Below are 25,980 nucleotides of genomic sequence, written 5' to 3' on the forward strand. Positions count from 1 at the left end.
AGCGCCCCTGAAAATGGGCAAGTAAGTTAAAAAAAAAAAAAGAAAAACCATGTCCCCACCCAGGAGTCCCTTGCTTGACTGAAAGTTATGAGGTAGTTATGAGCACCAGCTGCAGGGCGGGTGGGGGACACAGCCCCTCGTTAGCCTAGAAGGTGAGGAATCCTGCAGGCTTTGCAGTCAGGGCAGCTCATCACAGCCTCACCCCCGCCCCACCCCTGGCACACAGCAGGTGCCCAGTAAACACTGTTCGATGCTACTTCACCAAGTGTCTGCTTTTCATACAAAAAGAGAGACTGTTACCTGCACCCCAGAAGGTTGCCGGGGGCGAAGGGAGAAAGAGCAGTTCCAGTGCATGGGGGTGATGCTGGGTGCCCAGCAGGGGCCATCTTACTGCTGCTTTCACTAGCTTACGGTTTTATACACTGTCGCTGTCAAAGCAAAAGCAGTGTGGAGAAGGGTAGGTGGAACATGGGGTCTTCCCCCCTCCCCCCAAATCCACCAGATCCTCCTCTCCGCGGACCTGCTATTCCCACACAAACCAGTGTTCTCCCAAAAGTTTCCTCTCAAGACTTGATTAGTGGTGAGAGCAGACAGAGGCCCTGGGCCAGAACAGCCGCTGCCTGGCCAGCCTGGTGGTGACTGCAGATGGCAGTGGGTCTGGTGGGACAGACCCACGCGCCCCTCAGATCTGAAGAAGAACAGACAGGAGCCAATGCAATCAAGAGAGGATGGTGACCGTGATGGGGCCCCCACATTCCCCCACGTGGCTCCCTCACAGCTAAGAGCAACTCCTTTGGCCCAGCCTCTGCTTTGCCCCCTCCTCCCTCCCGCTACCTGGGAGAAAGGCTGGCTGGAGCTACAGGAACGCCACTGCGGGCTGGGAGGCCACAGAGGCGTCCTGTCTCCAGAGCCCACCGAGTCATGCCTGCCCAGCCTGCCCACCTGAGGGCCGAAAGGTGGGTTTCTCACTCATTAACCTCCAGAGCCTTATTCTTTATCACATCAAATCTACTCTTCATCACTTGACTCTACAACTTGTTCTGAGTGGTGCATTGAGAAAAAGTTTGCACCTGATCACCAGCCGCCTCCGCCCTGTGCGAGATGCACCCCCCCATACTGACAAAGGAGGTTTCTCCAGAGAGACAAAGGAGAAACTCAGCCAGGAAGGTTCCTCTGCTCACCCCTAAGCCTCCCTCCTAATCAGCAGCGCCACCCAAAGCTCCAAACTCCCTGCGTGCACGCACCCGGCCACCCCAGGCCACCCACGGCTCAGCAAGTCACAGCCCCCCCACTTCAGGCCCAACTTTACCCCACACCCTGCCAAGTCCACAGTCACACGAGCACCACGCTGCGTGCGCAGAGGTCGCCCCAGGATGGGCGCGGCAGCTGAGAGGTACTTACTGATCGTCATGGACTCTGGCACGGAGGCTGAAGGGAGCAGGCTGCTCAGAGGACTGCCTTGGCCTGGAGAACTGGCTTCCACACTGGGGAAGGGGGAAAAGCAAAGGAAGAAGTTACGCTCAGCCATGGAAAACGCACAGCCTCCCCATTCGGAAGACAGGCATGAGCCATGCTTACTCCTGTCACCTGCTAGAAGGCACAGAGGCAGCCTCTGAGGTGCCAGCCAACTCTCATCACTCGCTAATCCCGCATTTGCGAGTCCATCTACTCGCTAGCATCTGGGGCGCTTCCTCAGACACTCATGAACGTGCGCAGAGTGGCAAAAATCTTAAGTCTCCAGATGCGCACGCCCCAGCAGGGTCAAACACCTGAGTTCTGCGCTTCTTTCATACTGTAAATGTATCTTCTTCACAGTCCACTTAGTGCCACATTTTTCACATTCTTGTACTATTTCTTGGTGCTCTTGCTGTCTCAAACGGCTCCCACGCACGGCTGATCTCCTTTGTTCAATGATGAGTCACAGCACTGCTGACCTTGAGTTCAACGTCAGTGAACCAACAATATGCATTAGGTCAGGCCTCTCGCAACAGGAACAGAGAACCAACTTATGAACTGATCAGTTGAGAAAAATGTTGTGGCCAGAGGCTCAGAGGAAACTAAGCCTGCATCCCACCGGGAGCAGTGGCTCGGTCTTCACAGCGGCTTTCTAGGCCCTAACTACTCCCCCAGCAAGAACCGACTACATGTCTACACTGCATTTGCCATGTGGAACAATAATACTGCCTTTTATAAAGACAGCAGAGTCATAATATGAGATATACAGAGACATACAGACACACACACACACACACACACACACACACAGAGGCATAGACACACACAGACACACACCTCCAGGAGGGCTAGAACAAACACCAACAATAAAATGGAGTTGGGAGTTAGGAGAGATTTCTTCACTTACTGATGCATTTCTCATTTAGAGATTTTCTAAAATAAACAGCAAAAGGCCTCTGTGCTGCAGGGTTTGCTGAGAGCAGTGACTAGTTCAAGCCCTGAGAACTGGGGTCACTTCAGAGAGCAGCACCCCCATCCCTTTAGGGGAGCCCACAGCGGCCAGCATGGGGCGGCCGGTGACTCCCAGCCTGGAGCTACGGTTGAACATGCAGATGCACTGTGTCCCTGAGACACCATGGTGACGCCACGAAGATAAAGCCGGAAGAAGTGTCAGGCAGCAAGGCCTGCATCGCAGGGAGACTGGTGCCCACTGGCCCGAGGGCTCCGGGCAGCTCCGCCTGTGAGAAAACCCAGCGGTCCTCGCTGCCAGGAGCCAGACTGCACCTTCCACAAACTCGGCACCTAAGTGGCTTATAGATCACATTAGAGTAAACTCATTCCATGTTACTATCAAACATTAAAAGAGGTTCCCAGGTGTGGCCCCGAAAGTGTGCAAAGCAGAGGTGGCCCCAGCAACATGTGAGAACTCTGTGATGCCCACAGTCTCGGTGCAGGGGCCTGGGCGGTGCGGCAGCCTGTGACACAAACCTGGGCCTGGGTGTCCGCGCCCGGCCACCCAGCAGGGCCCTCCTGCCTGTAGAGAGAAGGAAATGCAGTGTGTGGACAGCACCTTCCACCCCAACGGCCACTCGGTCTCCGGACACTGACCTGTACCGAGGCCCAGGATCTGGAAGAAGGTGGTCCCCAGGTCCCGTCCCGTTCTCCAGGCTTCCAAGGGGAGCATCTGTGCACAGGGACCAATCACAGAGACAAAGTCAGGGGTCTGTTTTCATCCCGAGACAAGGACACAGGCAGACACGGGCTCATCTGTGCAGTTGACTTGGAGATTTTCCCTAACCTGCTCCCCATACAGGTGCTTCAGGGGTCATCTCGGATTTGGCACCTGTCACTGAGAGGAGGCCCTCTAGTCCCACTTAACCTCTCGGACCCTGCACCATCTGGAATTACCAGTGAGGTCCACGTCCACAGGCAGCCTCAGAGCCATGGAGGATCAATGAGCGGCTGGACAAAGGGCGCCCGCCCGTTGTGGCTTCAGTTGGCCACAAGAGGGCAGCGTGGCCTAATCGCTAACGCGGAAAGGAAGCGCCTCTTTCCAAAGTCACTTGCTGGGGGTGGGGGGGGCCCGGGGAAAGGCATCTGGAGGACTAGAGCATAGTCCTGCACTCCTCCCTCTTTCAGAAGCCGAAAGAGGGAACTGAAAAGTGTCAACTTCCTTTCCTTGCTCCCTGGTATTAGTTTAGGGTCTAGGCTCTGTCTGAATGTCTGGGCCCAACCCCCGCTCCCCAACTTTAACAAGTTACCTGGTCTCTCTGTGCCTCAGTTTCTCATCTACGAAATGGGATGACACTAGAGCCTACCACACATTTGTAGTAATGCCCAGCATGCATTTAAGCTCTCGCTACCCAGCAAGAACACTGAGTGAGGCTGCCGGGGTCACTCTCTGACTAAGCCCATTGACCGCTGGCTCTCCACCCCCAGTCAACAGGAATTTCCCTCAAAAGTCCCCAAGGAGCTCTTCCCTCATTCCCTGTTCCCTGCCTTCCTGAGGCTAAGATGAGGCAGACTGAGCTCCTCACTGGGAGCTCTCTCTGGGTCCCCAGCTGTGGTCCCGACTCCATGTCCCCTGTTCCCTTGGCAAACCTGGCAAGGACTTGGCTCCAGCTCTGGCCTCTGCGTGGCACCCCACAAGCCCTCCCTCTGAATGGATCTCACCCCTGAATGCTGGGCCCACACTGCTAAGTACCTGCCGGTACCTGCCAGGAAGCTCCACTGGGATACCCCTGCCACTCAACTAACCGTGACATTCAAAACTGCTCCCCTCTGTCACCACTTCCTGTTACCTTGAGCTGGGTGGGGAGCTAGCAGCTCCCCCAATTCTCTTCCACTCCTCACTCACCAGCTGCCTCCACACCACCCCAGTTCAAAGGCTCAGCATCTTCTCAGGGTTTTCCACAGTGGCCTCCCCCACACCCCCAGCTGTCTCACCCTGGCCAGGCTCACGCACACCAGAAAGAAGCTACAATGGGGCTCCACAGCTCCCTAATACAGCACCAGAACCTCCATGAGCACCATAGCCACAGCGGGCCTGGAGCTCTGGGGACACAACCGCAGAAACCCCTGGGCAGGGGCTTCTGTCATCTTAGTTCTACAGACGAGGAAACGTGCTGGAGGATTCCAGGCTTGCATGCAAGATCACACAGCTAATGTGTGAGGCCTGACCCCCCCAGGCTCACTCAGATGAGCTGAGGCCTGGCCCCTGGAATGTGTGCCTCTCCTCCATCCACACGGTGGCCCCAACTGCCAGACATTCCGCATGTCTGCTGACGGGCAGCGGTGAGGGGCCCACCCCCAGGCCCAGGCTACGAAGACCAAGCGCCATCCCCGAGTGAAAGGAGCTGGCCTGGCAGCAGGCACCAGCCAGGCCACCCAGGCCCCTTGGTGATGTCAATTGAGCCCAGAGGGAAGCTCCCTTGGGTGCGGGAGGTGACGTGTCTGAGTGATGGGCTTGACCAAGTACAGCCTTCACTCCCCTCAACCACGGTTTCAGTCCAGTCAGTCGACAGGTCTCCGACGACACTACAGACGCACTAAGGTGTTTTCAGAGACCACGTTCACCTTTTACTGCATTGATTGTGTGGCTGTCCTGGTTTACCACTCGGCATTACTGCTGACCTCTGCCTGTGACTAGCGCATAAATAACCGTCATCCCAGGTATGTGTGCTGGTAGAACAGTCCCCAGTGTGTCAGCACAACTGTGCTTCCGGCCTCCCCTGGGCCTGGGACCACAGCCCCTGCAGAGGAGGGGAAGGTGAGCCAGGCAGGGCGGGCAGGATGGGGAGACAAGCGTCCACTCAGCCCGGCTCCCAGCTCCAGCTGCTATGCCCACAGGACGTCCTGTCCTATCGCCACAGCGGTGCGCACAGTCAGTCTTCATGGGCCTTAGGATGTACAGGGCAACTTTTCCCAGTCACTTAGGAGCCCTTCACCCAAATCTGAGGGACGAGACATAGCAACAATGCCCGCTTCCTTGGAGTGGCGGTCAAGACTGGGCGGGCTGGCCGGCTGACCACCCTATGGGTCTGGGCTCACTTCCAGGGCTCGGTATGTGCTGGCTGCTGGTCTCACCATATCACCCCGACTCCCACAGTGGGACTCTCCCTGAGAACAGAGTCACTAGCCTGAATTTACCAGTGGGAACTGGCCCCACCTCCAGAGCCAAGACAACCTGCCGGCTCTCCCGGGGCCTCAGCATCTCGAAGGTCCCAAGGGGCCCAGGGGCGCCCGAGCAGCCCCGCCCTGCTGTGCCCAGTGAGTCTCAGCAGGTTTCTGTCCCTGCACAGCAGCAAGAGCAGCAGTCCGTCATCTGCTCAGACGTCAACAGCTCCTGAGCAGCGGGTGCGCCCTCATGGCTCCTAACCCAGGTCTAGTTAGACCAACCGAGGTTGTGGGGTACAAGGCCTCGCTGACTGGCTGGTGCTGGGGCAGTGGCATCTACAGAGCAGCCACTGTACCAGGCATGCCCTATTCCCAGGGCAGGCTTTAAGAGAGCTACTCCCTGACCCCACAAAACCCTCTGCACGAGAGGTTTAGCACCTTTAGAGCGACAGGTTCTGGAAATCCCTCCTTTCTCCTAAGAGGCAAAAATAATGGTTATGATTTGTGGTCACCGTGTACACAACCAAGTTCAAAAAATCACTGGTGAGAAAACCCCAGGGGCTCCCCGAGGTCTTGCCAGCTGGTTCAACCCAACACCACACCAAAGACAGCAAGAAGGGAAGCCAAACCTGTCACTCCTGCCTCTCAACAGGCCCCCTGGCCCTGAGCCCCCTACTCCTCTGCCCTCCCCTACCTGCACAGGTAACCAGGGCACTGCTGGCCCCAGAGCCAAGCTCTGACTGCAGGAGAAGGTCGCCAGGCAACACCCACCTGCAGGGCTGTAGGAGCCCACGCCGCTGACCGGGAAGAGGACGTCGGTGTCCCCATGCAGCACCTGCAGCGGCGCCCAGTTGTGCGTCTGGGAGGGGCAGGGGTTCCCGTCCAGGGGCCTGAGGGGAAAGAATACAGCTGTGTGACCATGCCAGGGGCCCCCGGCTCACACTCACCACAGCATCCGCTGCGCCTCCCCAAGTTCCTTCTTGGGAACCAACCAGACCATGATGGGGCTGAAAATAAGAGACCTGGCTGGGAGTCAAGAGCAAGTCATTCGGATCCAGGCCTCCCACACTCGTTCTGTCAGCCAGCATTTACTGAGCACCTACTGTATGCAAGGCAGCATGCACACAGAATTTGTGCTGGCAAAAGAGCCAGCAGAGTTCACCACCCACGGAGCTTGCAGCCTGTGGAGGATGCAGACAAACAATCCTGCAAGGTGTGAAAGGGCAGCTGAGATGTTGGAACTGGGCAGGGAAGCCAGGAAGCCTTCCTGGAGGAAAAGAGGGCTGAGATGAGAGCTGCAGGGAGCACAGGGGTCACCCAGTGAAGAGGAGGAACAAGGAGGGTGGGGGGAAGGAGCTGCCTGTGCAAAGGGCTAGGACAGGAGGCGGCACCTTGTGTCTAGGCTCTGAAACGGTGGCTGCCTGGCAACCCGGGATAGGATCCCTTCGGCCGCTGGTTCTCAAACCCTGATGAGAGTGCAGAATCAGGTCCCCTTCCAAGAGGGGTCAGCTCAAACATTAACAAGGCTCATATGATCGGTTACAGAGTCACCTTACCCACAGAGTACAAACTAACCTGTACCATCTTCATAATGCCAGGCTGATTGTTCAGTTTCTTGAAGAAAGTATCTGCCCACTGAAGCCTGAGGAAACACTGATGAGCACTAGGGTGTATCTGTGTAGCACTCTGAAGTTTACAAAATCACTTTGAAACTCAATTGATAAAAAAGACCAAATGGGGTGATGATCACCCCTACCTGACAGAGGACGGAAAGGAAGTGGAAAGGAGGGAGCGGGAAGGAGGCAGGGAGGCGGGGAGGAGGAGAAGGCTCAGAGAGGCTGCTGCCGGAGCCGTCAGGTACATCAGCCCGGCAGAGGCCAGGCTCCCAGCGCTGCGTCCGGTCAGGTCTCTGACGCACGGCCCCGAGACCCGGCGAACACAGAGCAGGGGTCAGTGAGCTTTCTGTGAAGGAGCAGAGGGCAAATAGCTCAGGTTTGGTGGCCCTTGGCATTCTTTACTGGCTTTCTCTCTTTTTTTTTTTTTTTAAAGAATATAGTTTATTTATTTATTTATTTATTTATTTATTTATTTATTTATTTATTCAAGCACTGGGTAAGTCAGAAGCGCGGGAGAGTGAGAGAATTCACCAGAGCCAGAGCGGGGAGCAGAGCAGGCAGAAGGACCGAAGGACACTGCTGAGGGGAGCAGCAGGCGGCAGGAGAGGTCTGCGCACCATGTGGGACCCTCCTCCAGTGGCCGGGGAGCAGCCGGGGATCAAACCGGCACCACAGAGGCTGCGGGCAGCTTCGCAACCGAGCGCTCAACTGCTGCGCCACCAGGGAGGCCCTCTTTTTTTTTTTTAAGCAAACTTTTAAAAGCAAGGAGTCTCAGCCTGGGGCCAGGCCTGTGGGCACGGTTTGCCAGCTGCACTTTCAGAAGCCTGTCAGGTTAAGAACCTCCTTTCAGCCCCTCCACCTCCCTTCACAGAGCAAAGGAACGTGGGAAAATACGACCCGTAGAATTTTACAGAATACAGCCTTTAACCCCGCAGCTAAAAAAACACAGCAGGTGGGTGTCGTCAGAGAACCTGCCTAGCCTGGGCCAGTCTGACCAGCTGAGCCCCCAACTGTGCAGAATCGCTCCTGCAGCTGGTGACCCAGGGGACAAGGGATGGCAGAGGCACCCTCAGGAGAGGGTAGAAAAGCCAGCATCTTCCCGGGGGTGGCAGCACTGGCTCCACAGGCTGAGTTTTCTGCTGTCCTAAGGGAAATCTCACCACCTCCCAGCGAGGCATGCCGTGAAGCCTGGCTGAGGCCCAGCCCAGGACAAGGCAGGGTGGCCACAGGACAGACAGGGACAGGAGTCACAGGTGGGACTCCTGGGGCAGAGCCCAGGCTGGGCAAGGGAGCTCACCCTGCTTTTCACTAGAAAAGACACCTTCCTCAGAAGATGCCCAAAAGAGGAAACACTCCCCAAACACAACTGGGCCCACACTATTTCCTTAGCGTCTATTCTCTTTCTACACGTGACTTATCTTCGCGAGGCTGTGGTGGAACTAATTGGAGGATTTTATATTTGGCTTTTTGCATTTGATATTAATTCATAGGTATCTCTTCATACTCCTTGGATATCCTGAAACATCATCTAAGACAGAGCAAAGATCCTCAAGACACTGACCTCTAAACGCCGAATCACCTGCACTCACGGCTCCCCTGGGCCGCTGCTGGGGTCGAGGTTCTGCTCTTTAAACCAGACTCTGGTGCCTACACACAGCAGCCCTCCACCCAGGGCTCCGGGGGTAGGGCCTTAGGGATGCCACTGGAGCTGTCCCTGAGGCCCCCAGGCTCCCACCCCACCTCATCACTCAGTAGGCAAGGCACCTACTATGTGCCCAGAGCATGGAGGACATGGGGTGCTCGTCCAAGGCTCATCTGAAATCTTAGCAAACAGAATGAGCAGATTCTGGTGCCTGGCTTCACTGGGCATCTGCTTGCTAATGAGGGACAACCATTTCCCATCAGCTTATTATTCTCTTTGAATAGTGTTTTCGCCCCACTTCCCACAGCACACGTGATGTGGCAGAGCAACTCCTTTCTATAGTAAATCATCCTCTCTTAAGAAAAAAAAAAATTAAAGCCAACACTTGGGGTAAATATGGAGGCAAGAGGGACAAGATTTTCCTCCATCATCAAAGAAGTGGTTTAACTGTCAGGCCTACTTCTGGCCAACAGAGCATCTTAAAGCCCATCCGGCATCCGACCATGACAGAAGTGATGCCCATATCCACCAGGTGTCCTCTGGGCCTAGCCACCTTCCCTCACAAACTGGCTGTGCAGGTGAACTTCTAAAGTCCTGGCCCTCTTGGCCACTAGGCCTTTCATGTGAACACTGGCTGAAAATCAAAATAAAAGCATTACTCAGTAGGCCACCTCATCATTCCACTGTTCTCCGTGCCCCCAGATGCTTGGCAGAAGGTTCGATCAAGAGCCTGCCTTCATGCCAGGCAGAGGCTGTCCATATTCCTTGGGAGACCCCTGCCAAGTCAGCCTGACTGTTTTGTGTTTCACACATCACAATGCTGGTGGCACATGGGCCTCCCTGCTCTAGTCCCCTCCCTGGCAGCAGTCCAGCAGGAGGAGAGATGACCGTGCTTGAGGCCAAAAATCCCAGGGAGTGAAACAACTCAGAGAGGCATCCACCCAGAGACACAGAATGCAAATGGTAATTTCTACAGGCCCAGAGTAAGAATGAAAGGCAGATGTGAAGACTAAGAGTGTGTGTCAAGTTGGCTGAGCCAAGGAGCCAGGCAGTAGATCAAACATTATTCTAGATGCTTCTGGGAAGGTCTTTTTAAAATGCGATTCACATTTACATCAGGAGACTGTGGGTAAAGCAGATCACCCTCCAAAACATGGGTGGGCCTCATCCAATCAGTTGAAGGCCTTTATAGCAAAAGACTGAGGTTCCCCCAAAGAAGAAACTCTGTTCCAGTCTGCCTCTGCATTCCAACTGCAACCTGCCCCATGTCTCCAGTCGGCCAGCCTACCCTGCAGATATGGACTTGCCAAGCATCCACACACAGAAGCAAATCCTTTAAAATTAATCTCTGTAGATGATACATACACACATGCACACACACGCGCACAAGCACACACACACGCACACACTCACCCCACCCTCCCGGTTCTGCTTCTCTGGAGAAACCCAGCTAGCCCAGCCATCACAGGACCTGCATCCTGATCACATTCCTACCATGAGCAGCAACAACACTGCAGGAAAGATGCCCTGACAGGTACTTAGAAGTCTTTTTTTTTTTAAGAGGCATGTATTTTTATTTATGTATTTATTTATTTATTTGTTTGTTTATACATGCATTGGGTACAGTCAGAAGCGCGGGAGGGTGAGAGAATTCCCCAGAGCCAGAGCGGGGAGCAGAGCAGGCAGAAGGACCGAAGTACACTGCTGAGGGGAGCAGCGGGCGGCAGGAGAGGTCTGCGCGCCATGTGGGACCCTCCTGTGGTGGCCGGGGAGCAGCCGGGGATCGAACCAGCGCCGCAGAGGCCGCGGGCAGCTTCGCAACCCAGCGCTCAACCGCTGCGCCACCGGGGAGGCCCTACTTAGAAGTCTTATCTTGTCTATGAAAATGTTCATTTCAGAACAGCTAATACCAAAGGGAAAAAAACTTAAAAAGTCTACAACCTAGATACCTACATACTCAACTATGGGGGAGAGGGGTGCTTACAAAGCCACGACGTGTGGATCTGACTGAAATCAACCAGCCAATACTCACAGTGATGTAGAATGTGGAAAATACATGACAGCAGAGGCAACAACGCACCCTAGCTAGAATCCCAGTCTGCCGGGTAGCCAAAGCTCAACTTCTACGGAAGGTGGTTCCTTCACCCAGCCTGCCGGGTACCCAAAGCTCAACTTCTACAGAAGGTGGTTCCTTCACCCGTCCGGTGTGGGGACACCCACTACCTTCCCAGGGCAGTTCCAGGCATAAGGTCTAGAAGCAGCTGGTCACACGCCACAGTCACAGATGATTGATAGGTTGATGCTACTAATTTGGGTATCCATGTGAATGAGGATGAAAGGAAAAATCAAAACAACAAAAACAGGCTAGTCAATGTGAGTCAATGTGGCAATGGACAGCTTGGGGCCAGAGACACACAGTACCCGAGTCCCGTCCTGGGCCTGCGAGGTCTTCACTGTACATGCTCACGACTGGGGTTTGAGAGGACTGTGGCTAGGAGGCTCTGTGCACTATCCAGCTTGAGTGAAGGTAACTGGTTTTTCTGCCACATTTATTTGGCCTTGACAGTAAGAGTAAGCTGAGGCATCATCATATGAGGGCATCACAGATCAGCTGGTGGTGGGTCTTTCGTGGCTACCCACACTCACGCCAAAGGCCCCACATGCAGTTACCCCCCATAACTCAACCACAAGGGAGACGCTGTTCATCTCCCAGGCTCAGATGGGTCTGAGGTTCTGGGAGGTAAAGAAACTCATCCAACCTGGCCCAACCTAAGTCACACAGGTAGGAAGGGGAGCTCAGCTGGTCTTGTCTCTTTGCCCTTCACTCTGTTTTTCTGCTCTGTGCCCTCGCGTGCTTCAAGACCCTTCCCCGGCATAAACCTGCAGTGACTCCAGGGTTAGGGTGGCGAGTGCAGACAAAGTACTGCTCTTCTCACCTCTGCAGATCGACAGAGAAACAACTAGCCTGGGAGCATCCTCTAGAAACACCCAGCCTTCTCCTGAGCTTCCCGTGAGTGACAAGTGAGAGATGGGAGGGAAAATCCAAGCAACAGAAATGAATGGTCCCCATCTATAAAGCAAGGATTTCAGGGCACACATCTTGACACCAACTTTGTAACAAGCACCTTCAATTTCTACCTCCTTCCCCCTCCCCCCAGTTCTCAGGAGAACAAGCAGCTAGCACACCCTCCCTCCTCCTAAATCAAGGTCTGAAAAGTGAGCGATGGCCTAGACGTCTCAATTCACCCAAACTACAGAGACACAGCAGGAGGGTCGCCCCTTGCTGAGCCCCCGGTGGCACCTACTTCTCGGGTGACTCCGAGCGGCCGCTGTGCCTCCTGCCCACCATGCTCCCGCACACGGCGTCCTCGTCCTCATCCACGTCGTCGTCGATGCTCTTCACGTCCAGCTTCGGGTATCCAAATTCCCCGTTCAAAGACAGGGAATCGATTTTCCAGGAATTGCTGCTCTGACTCCCGTTGGAATTTGGCCCGAAGGGGCTCTCGAAGGCCGACATGATGTTGAGGGAGGAGCGGTCGGAGTTATCCTCGGAGCTCTCCCCGGCGCCCAGGGTCTTTCTAAAAACGTCGCTGGAGTTCTGCTCGTCTTCCTCGTCATCGAATGAGATAATGTTGGTCACCTTCTTTTTCTTCTTACGTTCCTTTTTACATTTGGCCTCTGGCAAAAAGAAAAAGGTAGAAGGAAAAGCAGGCACAATTAAGGGATGTTGGAGCCAGCTTGCCTCTACCCTGGAAAACACTCCGCTATCCCACTGAACAATAATTTGTAAGAAAAATCGATAAATTCAGATTCTGTTTAAATCCTGGGGGTGGGGAGGGAATGTGAAGGCAAAGTGCTAATAACCTGCCTTCCTTAGACACAGAGCAGCTGCATGAACAAATGATGGAATGAATGAATGAATGAGGATTGCGCTGCTCTGCTTTACACCCTCGATTCCAGCTTGTTCTTATTGAGCTGTTTTCAGGGCGACTCAGGGAGACCCTGAACATGAACATGAACACGAACATCAGCTGAAAATGCAAGTGCACCAGAGTCCAGTCCTCTCGGCACGTCCATGGGACAAGATATGTCCGCCTCAGCCACAGCTGCTAGCCTGTACCAGCCCGCCTGCCCCCTCGCCGCCCCTCCGCTCACCGGCACTGACACTCTTGGACACAACGGGCAGGGGGTCGGTCTCCTGCTCGGGTTTGATGAGGATGGCCACCGGAGAGGACGCCGTGATCTCTCTGATGAGGCTGCTCACTCCCTGCGTGGACTCCTTCAGCAGGGAGGTCATGTTCTGAGTGGACTCCTTTAAGAGGTCCGAGACAGTCGGCGCAAACTTACTCTGCCCATTTAAGTCCTTGTTGTCGATGTTTATCGCGAAGAGTATGGAGTTCAGACCTGCCCCCAAAAAGGAAAAGTCTGGAGTTGTGTCTGCTTGGAATACTCACTCCTCCAAGGTGATAAACAGGTTGCTGAATTACAGGGGACACCCCGATCGCAACGTTGACAAAAAGATCCCACAAAAGTGGGGTAAATGGACACTGGCTACTGCAGCAGGTGAGTCTTTCCAAATATTCTCCCCAACATTCATTGCATCATTTGTTCATAAGAAGCCAATCAGGGGAGGTTAAGGTGTACAGTGTGGGGCCAGACTGCCTGGCTTGAATCCCAGCACTGCCACTTACAATGAGACCCGAGTCAAGTCACTTACAACCTCTCAGGGCCTCCGTTTCCTTCTCCGTAAAATGGGGCAATAGTATCTCTCAGAGTTCAAAGTATCAAAGACCAAAGAGACCATCACCCACCAAAAACACAGCTGGAGGCAACAGCGTGCAGCGATAGGACCATCACTTTGGGCAAAGCCTTGCCCGCAGCCTGCAGAGGGGATGTGCCCTGACCTTTCCTCGCTGACGGGCTGGCTGGGGTAACTCACAATATGTGGGATTCGGTCGGTGTAAACTCTCAGAAGAGAAAAAAGAAAAGAGGCAACAAAGGACTTGGAAGCAATTTGCCCATTTCCGTTGGGACCATCTTTGTGAGCAGCAAATAAGATACTTAACAAGCTGCGGGTGGACCTGACTCCGGGGCCTTCACCTCCACATGATGGGCGCCTGACTCCATCACATCTGATTCTCTCCCAGCGCCATCAAGGCTGCTGCTGTGCTACTGGGATTCCCACCTCCCAGGGGAGGACAGTGAAGGTGACAAAGCTGGCAGGTCACCAGCCTTAGGTCACCACCTGGCAAGGGGCAGAGCCAGGTGTCAAGAGCAGGCCTCCCACCTCCAGCTCCCTTCACATGGCATCTGCCAAGCCCTCAGCCCCAGTCTCTCTGCAGGGGCTAAACTCCAGATATGTACACTCAGCGCTCAGCAGCACTCAAGGAAGGCCCATGGCCAGTGAGTCGGCACAGTGGAAAGGGACAGGGAAAATCGGAGCACGCATGGCAGCTACAAATTCACCCTTGGCAGCCTCCCGCCCCCAAGCTTCACGGCGCCCCTGCAGGCTCTGCCAGGCTTACCAGCCGCCATGGTGGGAAGCATGCTTGCCCTTTCCTCATCCATCACGAAAGACCAGTCTTCATAAAAGGTGCTGCAGGTGGAGAGGGAAAGGAGAGAAGCTCTGAGCAGTGGTTCTCTGCATCTACTGGCAGATAATTCCACTATGTGGCCTCCGCCTGGGCTCCCCAGGGTGGATACACGAGGTCTCTGCTGGGCTGAAGCATATGAACAAAGGAGGGAAGCATGTACCCAACGACGTCCTCATGGGCCTCTGCGATCTTTAGCGTCCCCTGGACTTGAGAGTACAGAGGCAGACAGGAGATATAACCATGCTAGGGAAGCACATCTACGCAAAGGAGAAGGGGACAGAGAAGTGACTTCCACTGAAGCAAAAGACAGGCAGGGAACCCAAATCGGCTCATAGCACCCCCTTCCCCCACTGGATTAACACAAGAAGAGACCATTTAAAAAAAAAATGACAGGCTTCAGGGCTCCATCAACCAGGCACAACTACGACCAACTTGGGCTGCAGGCCCAAAAGCCCATGTTATCCCTCAAAAGGCCAGGGAAGCTAAAACAGCCCCACCCGGCAGTAGGAGGAAGGAGGTTAAGGGGTCTGCAGGGTCTGCCAAGGTCATCTGGTAACAGCCAGGACTGAAAACAGGCCTCAGTCCAATTCACCAGCCCTTCATCCTACCTCCTGATGAGCGCTAACCGGTGACTGGCCTCCACCCCAACTTCCCCACCAAGCCAGAGAACGCCAAATTGGAGGAGTCAAAGCTCACTTTCACTAAAGCAGCATGAGTGATGAGTGACTGCAGTTCAGCGAGAAACTGGACACATTAGCTGTGCCGAGGTCACTGGATTCGACGCGCAGAAGCAGAGAAGAGAAGCCTCGCGCTCGAAGCACTCACCCAGATGTCAGTGGAAGCACAGCCACGTGTTCAGGTTGGCATCGCAACTGAACTTCTGATCCCCAAATGGTGAGTCTTTAAAAATCTGAGCCAGTGTTCATGTGTGTGGAGAAATTTCCCACATCGAGTCAGATCAGCAGCTAGTGACTCAGTTCAATTGCGATTTTAACAGAGGCTGTCACTCCAATTGGCCCTTGTTAAATTCAAGCCAGGGCTGAGTGTGCCAGAAAGAGCTTGAAGGAAACCCACGTTAAGGAAAGTAAATAAGCCCTCCTTAACTGGAGCTGGCCAGGACTCAGGGGGCACCTACCTTCCCACTCTCCTAAGCAGTACACCGTGGCTGCCGGCACCTGCCAGGCCCCCATCCTGCCCTTTAGACACAGAGTTGGAATATACACCCAGACAAATGCCACAGGCAATGTCAGTGGGTAGTTTTATGAGCCCTGGTGCACAACCCCAGAACTCCCAGCAGTTTCCTGGTAGAAAGGTGAGTGCGGGCAGGAAGGAACAGAAGAGGAGGCTGGAGCCAGGACACCCAAGGCAAGATATGAGGTCAGAGGAGCAGAAGTGGCACAAGGAAATGCCAGGAGATATCGCTGTGGGGTCTGGGTACTGCTGATGTGGGAAGTGCTCAGGGACACAACACCACCATAAGTCTAGTCCACCATTCTCCGAGGGACAAGAGACAGAGAGACCATAAATATTACAAGGATGAGAAAAGATGCCAACAGGGGAGCAGAGTCAGCCTGTGTGATGACAGGTGATTTCAGATTGTCCCCAGGGCGGACAGCACTGCCAGGCGTGGTGAAGGTAATACAGCTTCTGTGTGAAGGATCACCCACGAGCCCTGTGCTGGCCCAGGCTCAGATGCTCAGACCTCCCCACCCGGTCACATTTCTCTGGGTCCTGCAGTGGCCAGTGCAATGTCAGCAGAAGAGGGAGGAGGTATCGCTGCTGGGGGTAAGGGAAGGAGGAGCTTCAAGAGCCGGGGTGGAGTTCAACCACACCTCCTTCTCCTTCCTTGGCCATTGGATGGAGCCTCCACCGCCAGGGGTGCCCGAGTTAAGACACTCCTATGCCCCCATGATCGACAAGGAGCATGAAGAAATAAACTGGGGTTTCTGTGGTACCTGTTGCGGCAGCCTCACCAGGCCTGTACTAACTCAGAGCACATTTTTGTTTATGGTCAAGAAAACACAATAAACATGGAATTTCTTAATAACAAATGACTCCCTACTTACTACTGTCATGTTTCCTTCAGTCAACGTGGGACTGATTAACACCCCTGAAACAGAAGGAGTAAGACCCCCAGCACACCAGGAAAGACAAATGTGAAACAGGGTACCGCATCTGCCTCTGAAAGAAGCCCAAATTAAAATCCCACCAAGCCACCAGCAGGCTGTGTGAAGACACGAGCTCTCTCTACCCCAGCCCCCTTCCCGCCCAAGCGATGGTGGGTGTTACTGAGTTTGCTCCCTGCTTTACAGGCCCCCTCCTTTATTCTCAGCACAATGGTCCCCACAGCACAGCTGAACAAGCTGGGGACGTAAGAAGGAAACCCATTCACCCCAGTGGAGGGACTCAGCATAGGTAAGCTCTGGGCTCCCTTCCTAGAGTCTGGCACCAGGTACCTGAGCCTGCCCCCTATACCTTGAATGCGCCCCCCCGCACCCCATACCTAAGCCCAGCCCCCACGCCTGTACCTGAGCCCATCCCCCACCCCCTCTATACCTTAGCCTCCACCCCCCCTATCCCCCGCCCCTACCTGAGCCTGCTGCGGTCGGCCAGGAGCATGTGCAGGTAGCGCTCCAGTGAATGCTCGTTGAGGGCACAGCGCAGCCAGGCCCGGCCACGTCCCACATCGGAGGCAATGTGGCGCAGGGAGTAGAAGCGCTGCAGCTCGTGCTTGTTGAGGACCTCCTTCACATAGAACCAGAACACGGGCTCTGCAGAGAGAACCAGACACGTCACCCCCTGGGCCAGGTGCTCCATGTGTCCCGCGCAGTGCTCCCTGGGCATTTCTGAGGATGGTCGAAGAGTTACTTCCTTAGCACAGAAAAGGAAGAAACAGGAGGGTACACCAAAATAAAAGTGACCCCAAATCCACATACAGAGATGACCATTGTTAACATTTGCAAGTATTTCCTTCAGGTCTTTTTTTCCCTGCACTTTTCCATTTTATACCAAGTTGACACCTGTGATAGGGTGAATTAAGACCCCCATCCTCCTCCCTGGAACCTGTGACGGATTCAGGTAATGGTCTAGAGGTGGGAGATCATCCTGGGGGTTTCCGTGGGCACAATCACATGTCAGCTTCTCGCGGGAGGAGAGGGGCTTGATGCAGAGAAGGCAACCCCGCCAGGGAGGGGAGACTGCAGTGGCGTGGCCGCAGTCCAGGAGAGTCAAAGCAGGGAGAGGCAAGGAGCTGATTCTGCCCTGGAGCCTCCACAGAGATCCTGTGATCATCTTGACTCAGCCACTGAGCCTGACTTTGGACTTGACACTGTGAGAGAAGCCATGTGTGTTAAGTCACCAAGTTTGTGTTGCTCTGGTGGAGAAGCTGTAAGGAACCAGTACCTCTACCGTGTGTGTTTGTCTCTATGTATACGGGAATGTAACCATACACACACAGATACATGTGTGTCATAGTGTAACCTGGTTAGTTTCTTGCCTAAATCATGCGCATTTTCTTGTAAAATTTAAAGAGCTTTGAAAACATGATTTTTGATAGTTCCCCAGTTAAATATAGTTTAACTAAAATGATACACTGTCGACTTCCCCGCTATGCTGCTTTGAACGTCCCTGTACATAACTGTCCTTGCTTCCATCCTTGGGAGAGACTTCCAGACGCTAAATCACTATAGGAACAGATTTAGGGCTTGAAGGGAAAGCTGAGAAAGTTTGTTTTTATCCTGAAAGGAGTCAGTATCTCCTCACATCCCACCTTTTACCCACAGGCACACAGATTTTTCAATATATACCTGATTATGTGATCCACTTAACAATGGCTCATCAACACTTTTTCACGCTGCCAATAATAACAGCAACAACACCAGCTGCACTGTTTGCCGAACTTTAATTCCATGCCGGCCTCTGCACTAAACACTCACACCTGGCCTTAGTTCTCACTGCCACTAAGGCCAACTGCACTCAAAAGGTTCCAGGCCTAGAGAGGTGAAGTGACCTGCCCAGCAATACGCAGTTAGGAAGAGGTAGCAGCCCTGGAAGCTGAGTATGAACCCCTAAATCCCACTGCCTTGTGAACTGGGGGGCAGAGGGAAGAAATCTACCTTTTTCAAAGTTGACTGATATCCAAGGAGAAAACCCTGAGTCTCTACAGCTAGCCAGGGATTCACAGCCAGGAGTTAATAAACAAGCTCACAGGCCCACTGAGAACTTGACAGGATCTTGAACCTTCCTTCCAGAGGGAAGCAAACACACACCTCCATAAACTAGACACCCGGCTAATGAGCCGGCTCTAATACTCAGTTCGGCTCCAGTGACCAGGACTGCACTCTGCCTGGGCTCCCTCAAAGATACCACGGGCTCAGCTCTAAGAGGGCCCCCATTTAGTGGGCGGGAAGAACAGGAAGAGACCGTTCCAAGGCGGAGCCTGGGCAGGCCACTCAGGTATACTAAGCTTCGGAGTCTGTCCCATAAAGCCAGCCCAGAGCTGCAGGCGCTGAGCACGATACCCACTGTGATGGCCAATGCTGGCTGTTACCGTCTCCTGCAAGAGCATCTCCCATTGTGTCCCTTTCTGTTAACAGCATCTAGATGTACACCAACGCGTAAGTGTGTGTGGACTTGTGGGTGGAGTCAACCCTGGGATCATTTAGAATAAACATGCCAGGGATGACTAAAATCACCACCAAGAGGGTATTTCACTCAGACCAGCCTCTGTCGCAATCCCAGACCACCATACTGACCCTTCCCAAGCCCACTGGACCAGCCCACACCACACAAGCGCTGTCCAGCCTTCTTCCCACTCCCTCTTGGTGAGCCCAAGACCCAGGGCCAGGCGGCCAGTAGCTTGCTCTGAAACACACAGCTAACAGCTGCGTATCCGGCCCATGTCCAACCCGTGACCCTGACCTTGAGTGCACATGAAACTGTCAGGTGTGTTTTCACCTTTCAATTTCACAAATTGCTTATTGCTACAGAACCTTCCAGAGCCTGCCAGGGTGATGCTGATGATGATAATTATCCCAGCAGGACTCCATTTCCACTGCCAGAATTAATGTGGGCTATTCAGAGCACAGCTCCCCTGCACACTAACACGCGGTGGCTGTAATTTAATTTGGGAATATCCACCGATCTCTTATCGCTTTGAAACGAGGGGCTAATTCCAAAGTGGGCCAGGGCTCCAGGTTTCCTGAGCTCCTGAAAGCCATCTGTCCACAAGAGCGGGAGCCAGGAAGGGGGCGAGTGCCCGCTACTGGGGGTGCTCATTAGCAGAGGATGACTAATGGCCCAGGGCTCTGGGCAACGTTTCTAACAGCCTCAACTTTAACAGGTGCCAAGAATTCAAGAATTCATGCTGTGGAGGCCAAAAATCTTGGCTCAAATTCTAGCTCATGCATTGTGTGACCTCAAGCGACTAATGCTGTCCATTCCTTGTCTGTCAATTGGAGATAATGGGATCTTCCTTCAGGGTTCACTAAAAGGGGAGGCGAGAAAATGAAACGCACAGGTGAAGCGCTGAGGAACCGAGGCCTGAGAACAGCATCCCTGTCCTTTCTTCTGGGAGCAGCACCCCTCCTTCCGAGGGGAACCCGGTTCCACGTGCCTTCGGTACTACCAACCTCCCTGTACAAAGGTGGGTAGGAGACCCAGGCTCATGGATGCGTGGCCCCGCAGGGCCTGACAGCCTCACCTCACTTGCCCCAATTCATCTTGTCTCTGCTTGCATGTGACTCTCAATGATGTATCATTTTTAACTTGGTATGTTTTAAAGATGAATAAATGCACAATAATCTCACATAACGGATTATTTCAGTAGCTTTAAATTTAAAAATTAAATATGCCTCTTTACTCCATAGAACAAAAGGCAATTATCTCAGCAAGGGTGGATGGCAATCACAAAGATAAGCAAGAAAAGGAGAAGAAAGTGTGTACAGGACTGTAGGGTAAATGAAAAATCAGGCTTTTTTCCAGTTTCCCACTGCTAGCCACTATGACCACCACCTGCAGTCTTGCACACTCCTAAGTTTTGTGGCTGCCTCGGACTGAGGGTGTGGCCACGCGCAGTTTTCAGGGGAAGGTCAGAGACTATACTTAAGAGCAAACAGGCCAGTGAGGGGTACTCACGTCTGACCTGAACTGCCCGGAGCCCTTCCCCCAGTGGCAGTACTATTTCTACAGGCTCGTTCTATTTCTTGGGTCTGTATCCAAATGCCCCAGAAAAAGGCTGTGTCAGGTCACTGTAGAGAAGAATAAAACCTCCATCCACAACTGACTGCTTAGCTGCTTATCAAATCTGTTCTTCCTGAACCCCCATCGAGACTTCACTGCCAGCATCCCTGGTAGGGCCCAGTGGCTCCTGGTCTCCACGTTCCCCATCCTGATTCACTCAGGCCTGCCATCCTTCTGGCTCCCATGAAGCCTGAGGTGTGCATCCCAAACTCAAGAGCACACAGCATCCACCCCATCACACAGCAGTCTGCAAGCGCCTCCTCCCATGAGAAGCATGACCCTTCTCTCGCTCCAGGGAAGCAAGAGCTTCTAAAGCCACCTCGGGGCCTCCCTGGTGGCGCAAGGGGTTAAGCATCACACCATGAAGCAATCCACAGCCTCTGCATCACAAGTTCGATCCCCAGCCGGCTAGGAAGAAACCCACATGGCACAGCAGACCTCCCCCTGTCTTGCCCGCTGCTCCCCTCAGCAGTGTATTTTGGTCTGTCTGCCTGTTCTGTTCCCCACTCTGTCTCTGATGGATCCTCTCACCACCACCACCACCACCACCACCACCACCCCCACATCTCTGGCCTGTACCCCAGCTCTTGTATGCATAAATAAATAAATCTTTAAAAAAAGAAAATAAAAAATAAAAATAAAACCACCTCGTTACCTTCAGGGTGCACCTCAGCCTCTGCTGAAGAGCCACTTCCATGCTAACAGGAGAAAAGCAAAGGCCCTGTGAACCGACACGCCAGAGTCATGGACTATAAACTGACAACTCTGTGGCCAATTTGAGCGCTAACCCAGGACACAACACAGCTCAAATTCTAGCTCATTCTAGCCAGATCAAACACGGCCAGGTTCACGAGGCACAGGCCAGCAACGCCAGTCTCGCCTTAGTAAACACCACTGGCCCACGTCCTCAGGCACCCCAGCTGTCAGGGACCCTCCCCTGTGAACGTCGTCAGCATCTAGTGACGCAGGGAACAGCGCCCTGGCTTCTGGCTCCTTCCAGAAGGCCAGCCTACCTCCAGCAGCTGTTCAGTACTTTTATCACCAACCCTGGATGGTTGTCCTTTTTCTGCTCCTTGCAGACGTCCTTCCAAGGTCTCTTTCACCAGAACCAGCTGATCTTCGAGTCACGAACACAACAGAGAAACACAAAGAGGGAACTGAAAGCCTTTAAGGATGGGAGGGCAGGAGAGTGAACTTCCTCTCACAATCAAAAGGATGGGCTGGGTTCTCCTGGCACATGTGGCTTCCTCCAAAATTAATTTTCTACAGAAATGAAATTGTTACCCAAGGTGAACCAATAAGGCAAAATATGAATTCTGCTTTGAGCTAAATGCAATCAACCGTTTTCAAAAAGCCCCACAGAGGATCAAGGAAGTCGGCGTCTAATTTTACAGCTGGGGCTATATCAGTACCACCTGCTTTCAACAGACTGTGAAGATGTACAGACAGGGTGGGCCCAGCTTCCCGGGAGAACGAGCAGCCTGTCCTGACAGCTGGGTCTCCCAGCCGCGACTCGAGCAGTGACTCGCGCCGTCCTTTGCAGGTCAGGACTGATGCACGGGAGCTACCAAGATGAGCGAGGATGGTCCCGGTCCTTGACCAGCAAGAGACACGGCGAGGACAAGAGGCAGGGCCACAGGACGGTCTAGTGGGGAAGGACGAGGGCTGGAGGAGGGCGCCTGTGGGAGCAGCACCGGCCAGCCGGGCAGGGAGCTCGTGAATGACCTGTGGAGAGAGATCTGAAACTTCCAGCAGGGGCTGAGCAAAACCATGCTGACACCACACCACACCCGCTGGAACAGCTGTTGTGACAAACCCAAAATGTCACTGAGGATTTCTTTTGCCCTGGAGACTTTTTCCCACAATAGTGTTTCTCCAATAAGAAGCCCGAGTGGCGTCCCCTACATGCAAGTCCACCCGGAACCCGAGTGAGACCAAAGCTAGAAAGATTTTTTGCAGACATGATTAGTTCAGATGCGGTCCTAATGGAGTGCAGAGGGTCCTAAATCCAGATCTATTCTCTACGGAGAAGAAAGGACACGAGAGTCGTGGCCGTGTGCAGAGGGAGGCCAAGCCAGGGCCGGGCTGCAAGCCAGGTCCCGCCACGAGGGACGGCTGCCAGCCACAGGGAGTGTGGAGCCCATTCCCGAGGCCCAGGGTCAGCCCACAACATGGACACCTGGGCTCCAGGAAGGTGGGAGAACATATGTCTGTTGTTTAGAGCCACCATGTGTGTGTTAATTTGTGACTGCAGCCCCAGGAAATCGCTATAACCACATCCTAGCAAAAGCAGAAATGCAGCAGCACTCACAAGTGCCCAGGTGTGAACCAGCTCAAGCCCTGGCTGGCTTCAACTGAGTCTCCTCTGCCCTCATGGCCTGAGAAGCAACAGTAAGTCCTTTCTGAGCATAACCTCCTCCCGAGCTTCACATGACCTCAAGTTCTCCACACACGACGTGCACACCAGCAAGCACAAAGACAAGGCTGTGGTCAAAATCGAGACAAAGCCAGAAAGTCAGGGACTTCGGGCACAGTCAAACGAGAAGACCTCTCCAACCCCCTCCAGCTGGGGTGGCACAGAGGCCTTGAGGGTGGAGCAGGCTGCAAGGCCAAGTTGGAAGATAGGTGACACCCCACCCAGGGGCACCACTGGAGGAATGACACACCTGGGCAGCAGATGCCAGGAAACCACTCTCCACTAGTCCAGCCCACAGTCACAGCTGGGCCCAGCACGTGCTGGCAGGGGCGCTCTCCTGCACAGCGGAGGCTGGGGAGCCCAAGCCCCCACTCCTGGGTGATAAGGCAGTGCAGGGAGACAGGAAGAAGAGGAAAGGCAGAGAGAGCAAAATATGTGAACAGATAATGGACAAAACTGCCAACATTTTGTTTATGAAATATCTACACATCCAAGAAGCTAGAATATTCCTGCACAATAAATGAAAGGAAGTTTACACCAAGACACACCAAGGTCAAAACTGTTAAAAGTCAAAGACAAAGAGAAAGTCTTGAAAGAATCAAGAAGAAAGAAAAATGCCAGTTGTCTACAAATTCATCAAAAAAGGAAAGAAAAAGGAAATACTTCCCAGCTTGTTTTATAGGGCCAGAATAACCCAACTTGACCTCAAAATAGGACAAGGAAATTATAAGAAAATAAAGTAACAAGGCAATCTATAAACACATATGCAAAAGACTCAAAAATCAATTCAATGACAAAATAAAGATGCTGTATCATTACCAAGTTGGGTTAACTCTATGAATGCAAGGTTGGATTAACACAAGAAATTCAATCTCAATAAATGGAGGGAAAGCATTTGAAGATTCAAAATTCACTCGTGATAAAAATTGTTAGCAAGGGCCTCCCCGGTGGTGCAGCGGTTGGGCGTTGGGCTGTGAAGCTGCCCGCAGCCTCTGCAGCACTGGTTCGATCCGCGGTGGCCGGGTAAGGGTCCCACATGGCGCGCAGACCTCTCCTGCCGCCCGCTGCTCCCCTCAGCAGTGTACGTCGTCAGTCTGCCTGTTCTGCTCCCCGCTCTGGCTCTGGTGAATTCTCTCACCCTCCCGTGCTTCTGACTGTACCCCACTGCTTGTATAAAAAAATAAATCTTTAAAAAAATTAAAAAAAAAAAAAGAATCACGAATAGTAAAATCACTTTAAAAAAAAAATTGTTAGCAACTAGATTTAAAAAAGGGGACTGTTTTCATCTGATAAAGCTTTCCTCTAAAATCAGGAATAAAACAAGGAGCCCCTGGTATTTTCAATGCTATTCACTAATACCAGTACCCTGGAGGCCCTGATAAAGCAAGAAGCATACAAGAAGCAACTATGTTTCTATATACAATCAACCATCGGGAAAACAAGCTTAAAAAAAAAATACCAACTTCAAAATCTCAAATATCTAGGAACAGGTCTAACAAAAGATGTTCGCAAAAGACATTTTCGAGAGATAATGGAGAGTTTACATAAAGGAGGAGACACACGTTCATGGACTGGGATACTCGATATTAAAAATTGGTGAAATTCTCCCCAAAATAACTCCCTGCACTTCCAATCAGAACTCCACAAATTTTCTTTTGTGGAAATTGACAAGCTGATTTTTTAAAATGCTTGTGGAAAAGGAAAAGGTCCAGAATACTCACTACAACCTTGAAGAATAAAGCTGATGGACAGAACACTTGCCAGATATGAAGACTTTCTGTAAAATACAGTAACTAAGGGCAATGTGCTATTGGTACAAGGGTTACCGGACTGGTAGAATATAAGAGAAAGCCTAGAAATATATGGATGTCTGCTGTCTGACAAAGGTGGTAGTTCAGGGCAGTTGAGAAAGCATTGCCAACACTTGGGGCTCAGTCACTTGGTCCTATAAGGGAGAAACACCAACCCTCTCACACCACATACAAAAATAAATCCCAGTAAACGGTATAGCTCGAAATACCAGGTCAGACATAATTAAAAGATGACCACAGAGCCTCTTTATGGAATAGGCAATGAATTTCTGAAGCAGGACATGGGTTATATCAGTAAGAAGACAGATAGGCGTGACTACTTAAATGATGGACAGTACTTCTGCTCCTCAACAGATGTCACCGAGAGTAAAAAGGTAAACTACGGAGAAAACATATTTGTTGAAGGACAGAGAAGAAAAGGGAAGGAGAGATGCCAGCCCGAGGTGGGGGATGGAGGTTAGGGCCCAGGCAGCAGAGAATTTCCAGACGCCTCCCCCAAAAATGGCAGGGCTGATTTATCACTGAGAAATGAGGAGAACTAGCAAAAGATGACACATTTTACTCAGCAGTGACAGGAAAGCATCCCGGTAACCAGGAAGATCAGGAATTCAGGGCAGCAGCATCAGCAGGATCTGAAAGAACCTGCTTTTTTTAATGTAGGAGAGGACATGCCATGTTCTTTATATCACAGGCTGGACTTCAGGGGTCCCGTCCGCAGGAAATCTTGGAGGTCTCCTCAGCTGCACGGTGGACTCCTGGGGCTGCTGGGAGCAATGAGCGTGTTCATCTGTGTGAGGCTCACACTGCCAGGCTAGCACTGTGCACTCTCGGTGCCAACAGTGACTGTCGTCAGCCCTGCCCAGTCACCCAGAGGCAGGCGCATGGCACATGGGAAGTACTGACCACATGAAAGCGAGTGGTCGCAGTACTGGAGGTTCAGAAACCTGCAGGGTTTCTGCTGTTTGAGGCAGATGTGGCTATGAGACGGCAGGCTACCCTTCCCATAAAATGAAAACAATTATTCCTTTTCCAGCTACAGCCACGCACGCCACGCAGGGAAACAAGCCCTAGCTGCAGGCCCCGGGCCGGG

At 52.8% G+C, this 25,980-nt stretch overlaps 1 protein-coding gene across 2 annotated transcripts in view; it reads right to left on the bottom strand.

Annotated features, from left to right (window-relative positions):
* The window catches only part of SNX29 (sorting nexin 29), a 296,663-nt gene that overhangs the window by 242,461 nt on the left and 28,222 nt on the right, over nucleotides 1-25,980 (bottom strand). For both annotated transcript variants that reach the window (XM_054693831.1, XM_037507581.2), the window contains exons 5-11: nucleotides 17,014-17,194; nucleotides 14,355-14,425; nucleotides 12,985-13,233; nucleotides 12,135-12,507; nucleotides 6,343-6,461; nucleotides 3,064-3,139; nucleotides 1,402-1,484 (exon numbers count right to left, since the gene is read on the bottom strand). In XM_054693831.1, coding sequence (XP_054549806.1) covers nucleotides 1,402-1,484; nucleotides 3,064-3,139; nucleotides 6,343-6,461; nucleotides 12,135-12,507; nucleotides 12,985-13,233; nucleotides 14,355-14,425; nucleotides 17,014-17,194 — 1,152 coding nt within the window. The remainder of the gene's footprint in view (nucleotides 1-1,401; nucleotides 1,485-3,063; nucleotides 3,140-6,342; nucleotides 6,462-12,134; nucleotides 12,508-12,984; nucleotides 13,234-14,354; nucleotides 14,426-17,013; nucleotides 17,195-25,980) is intronic.

Source organism: Talpa occidentalis, unplaced genomic scaffold (genome assembly GCF_014898055.3).
Source record: "Talpa occidentalis isolate TD23 unplaced genomic scaffold, MPIMG_talOcc4v2.1 talOcc4.12, whole genome shotgun sequence".
NCBI lineage: Eukaryota > Metazoa > Chordata > Mammalia > Eulipotyphla > Talpidae > Talpa > Talpa occidentalis.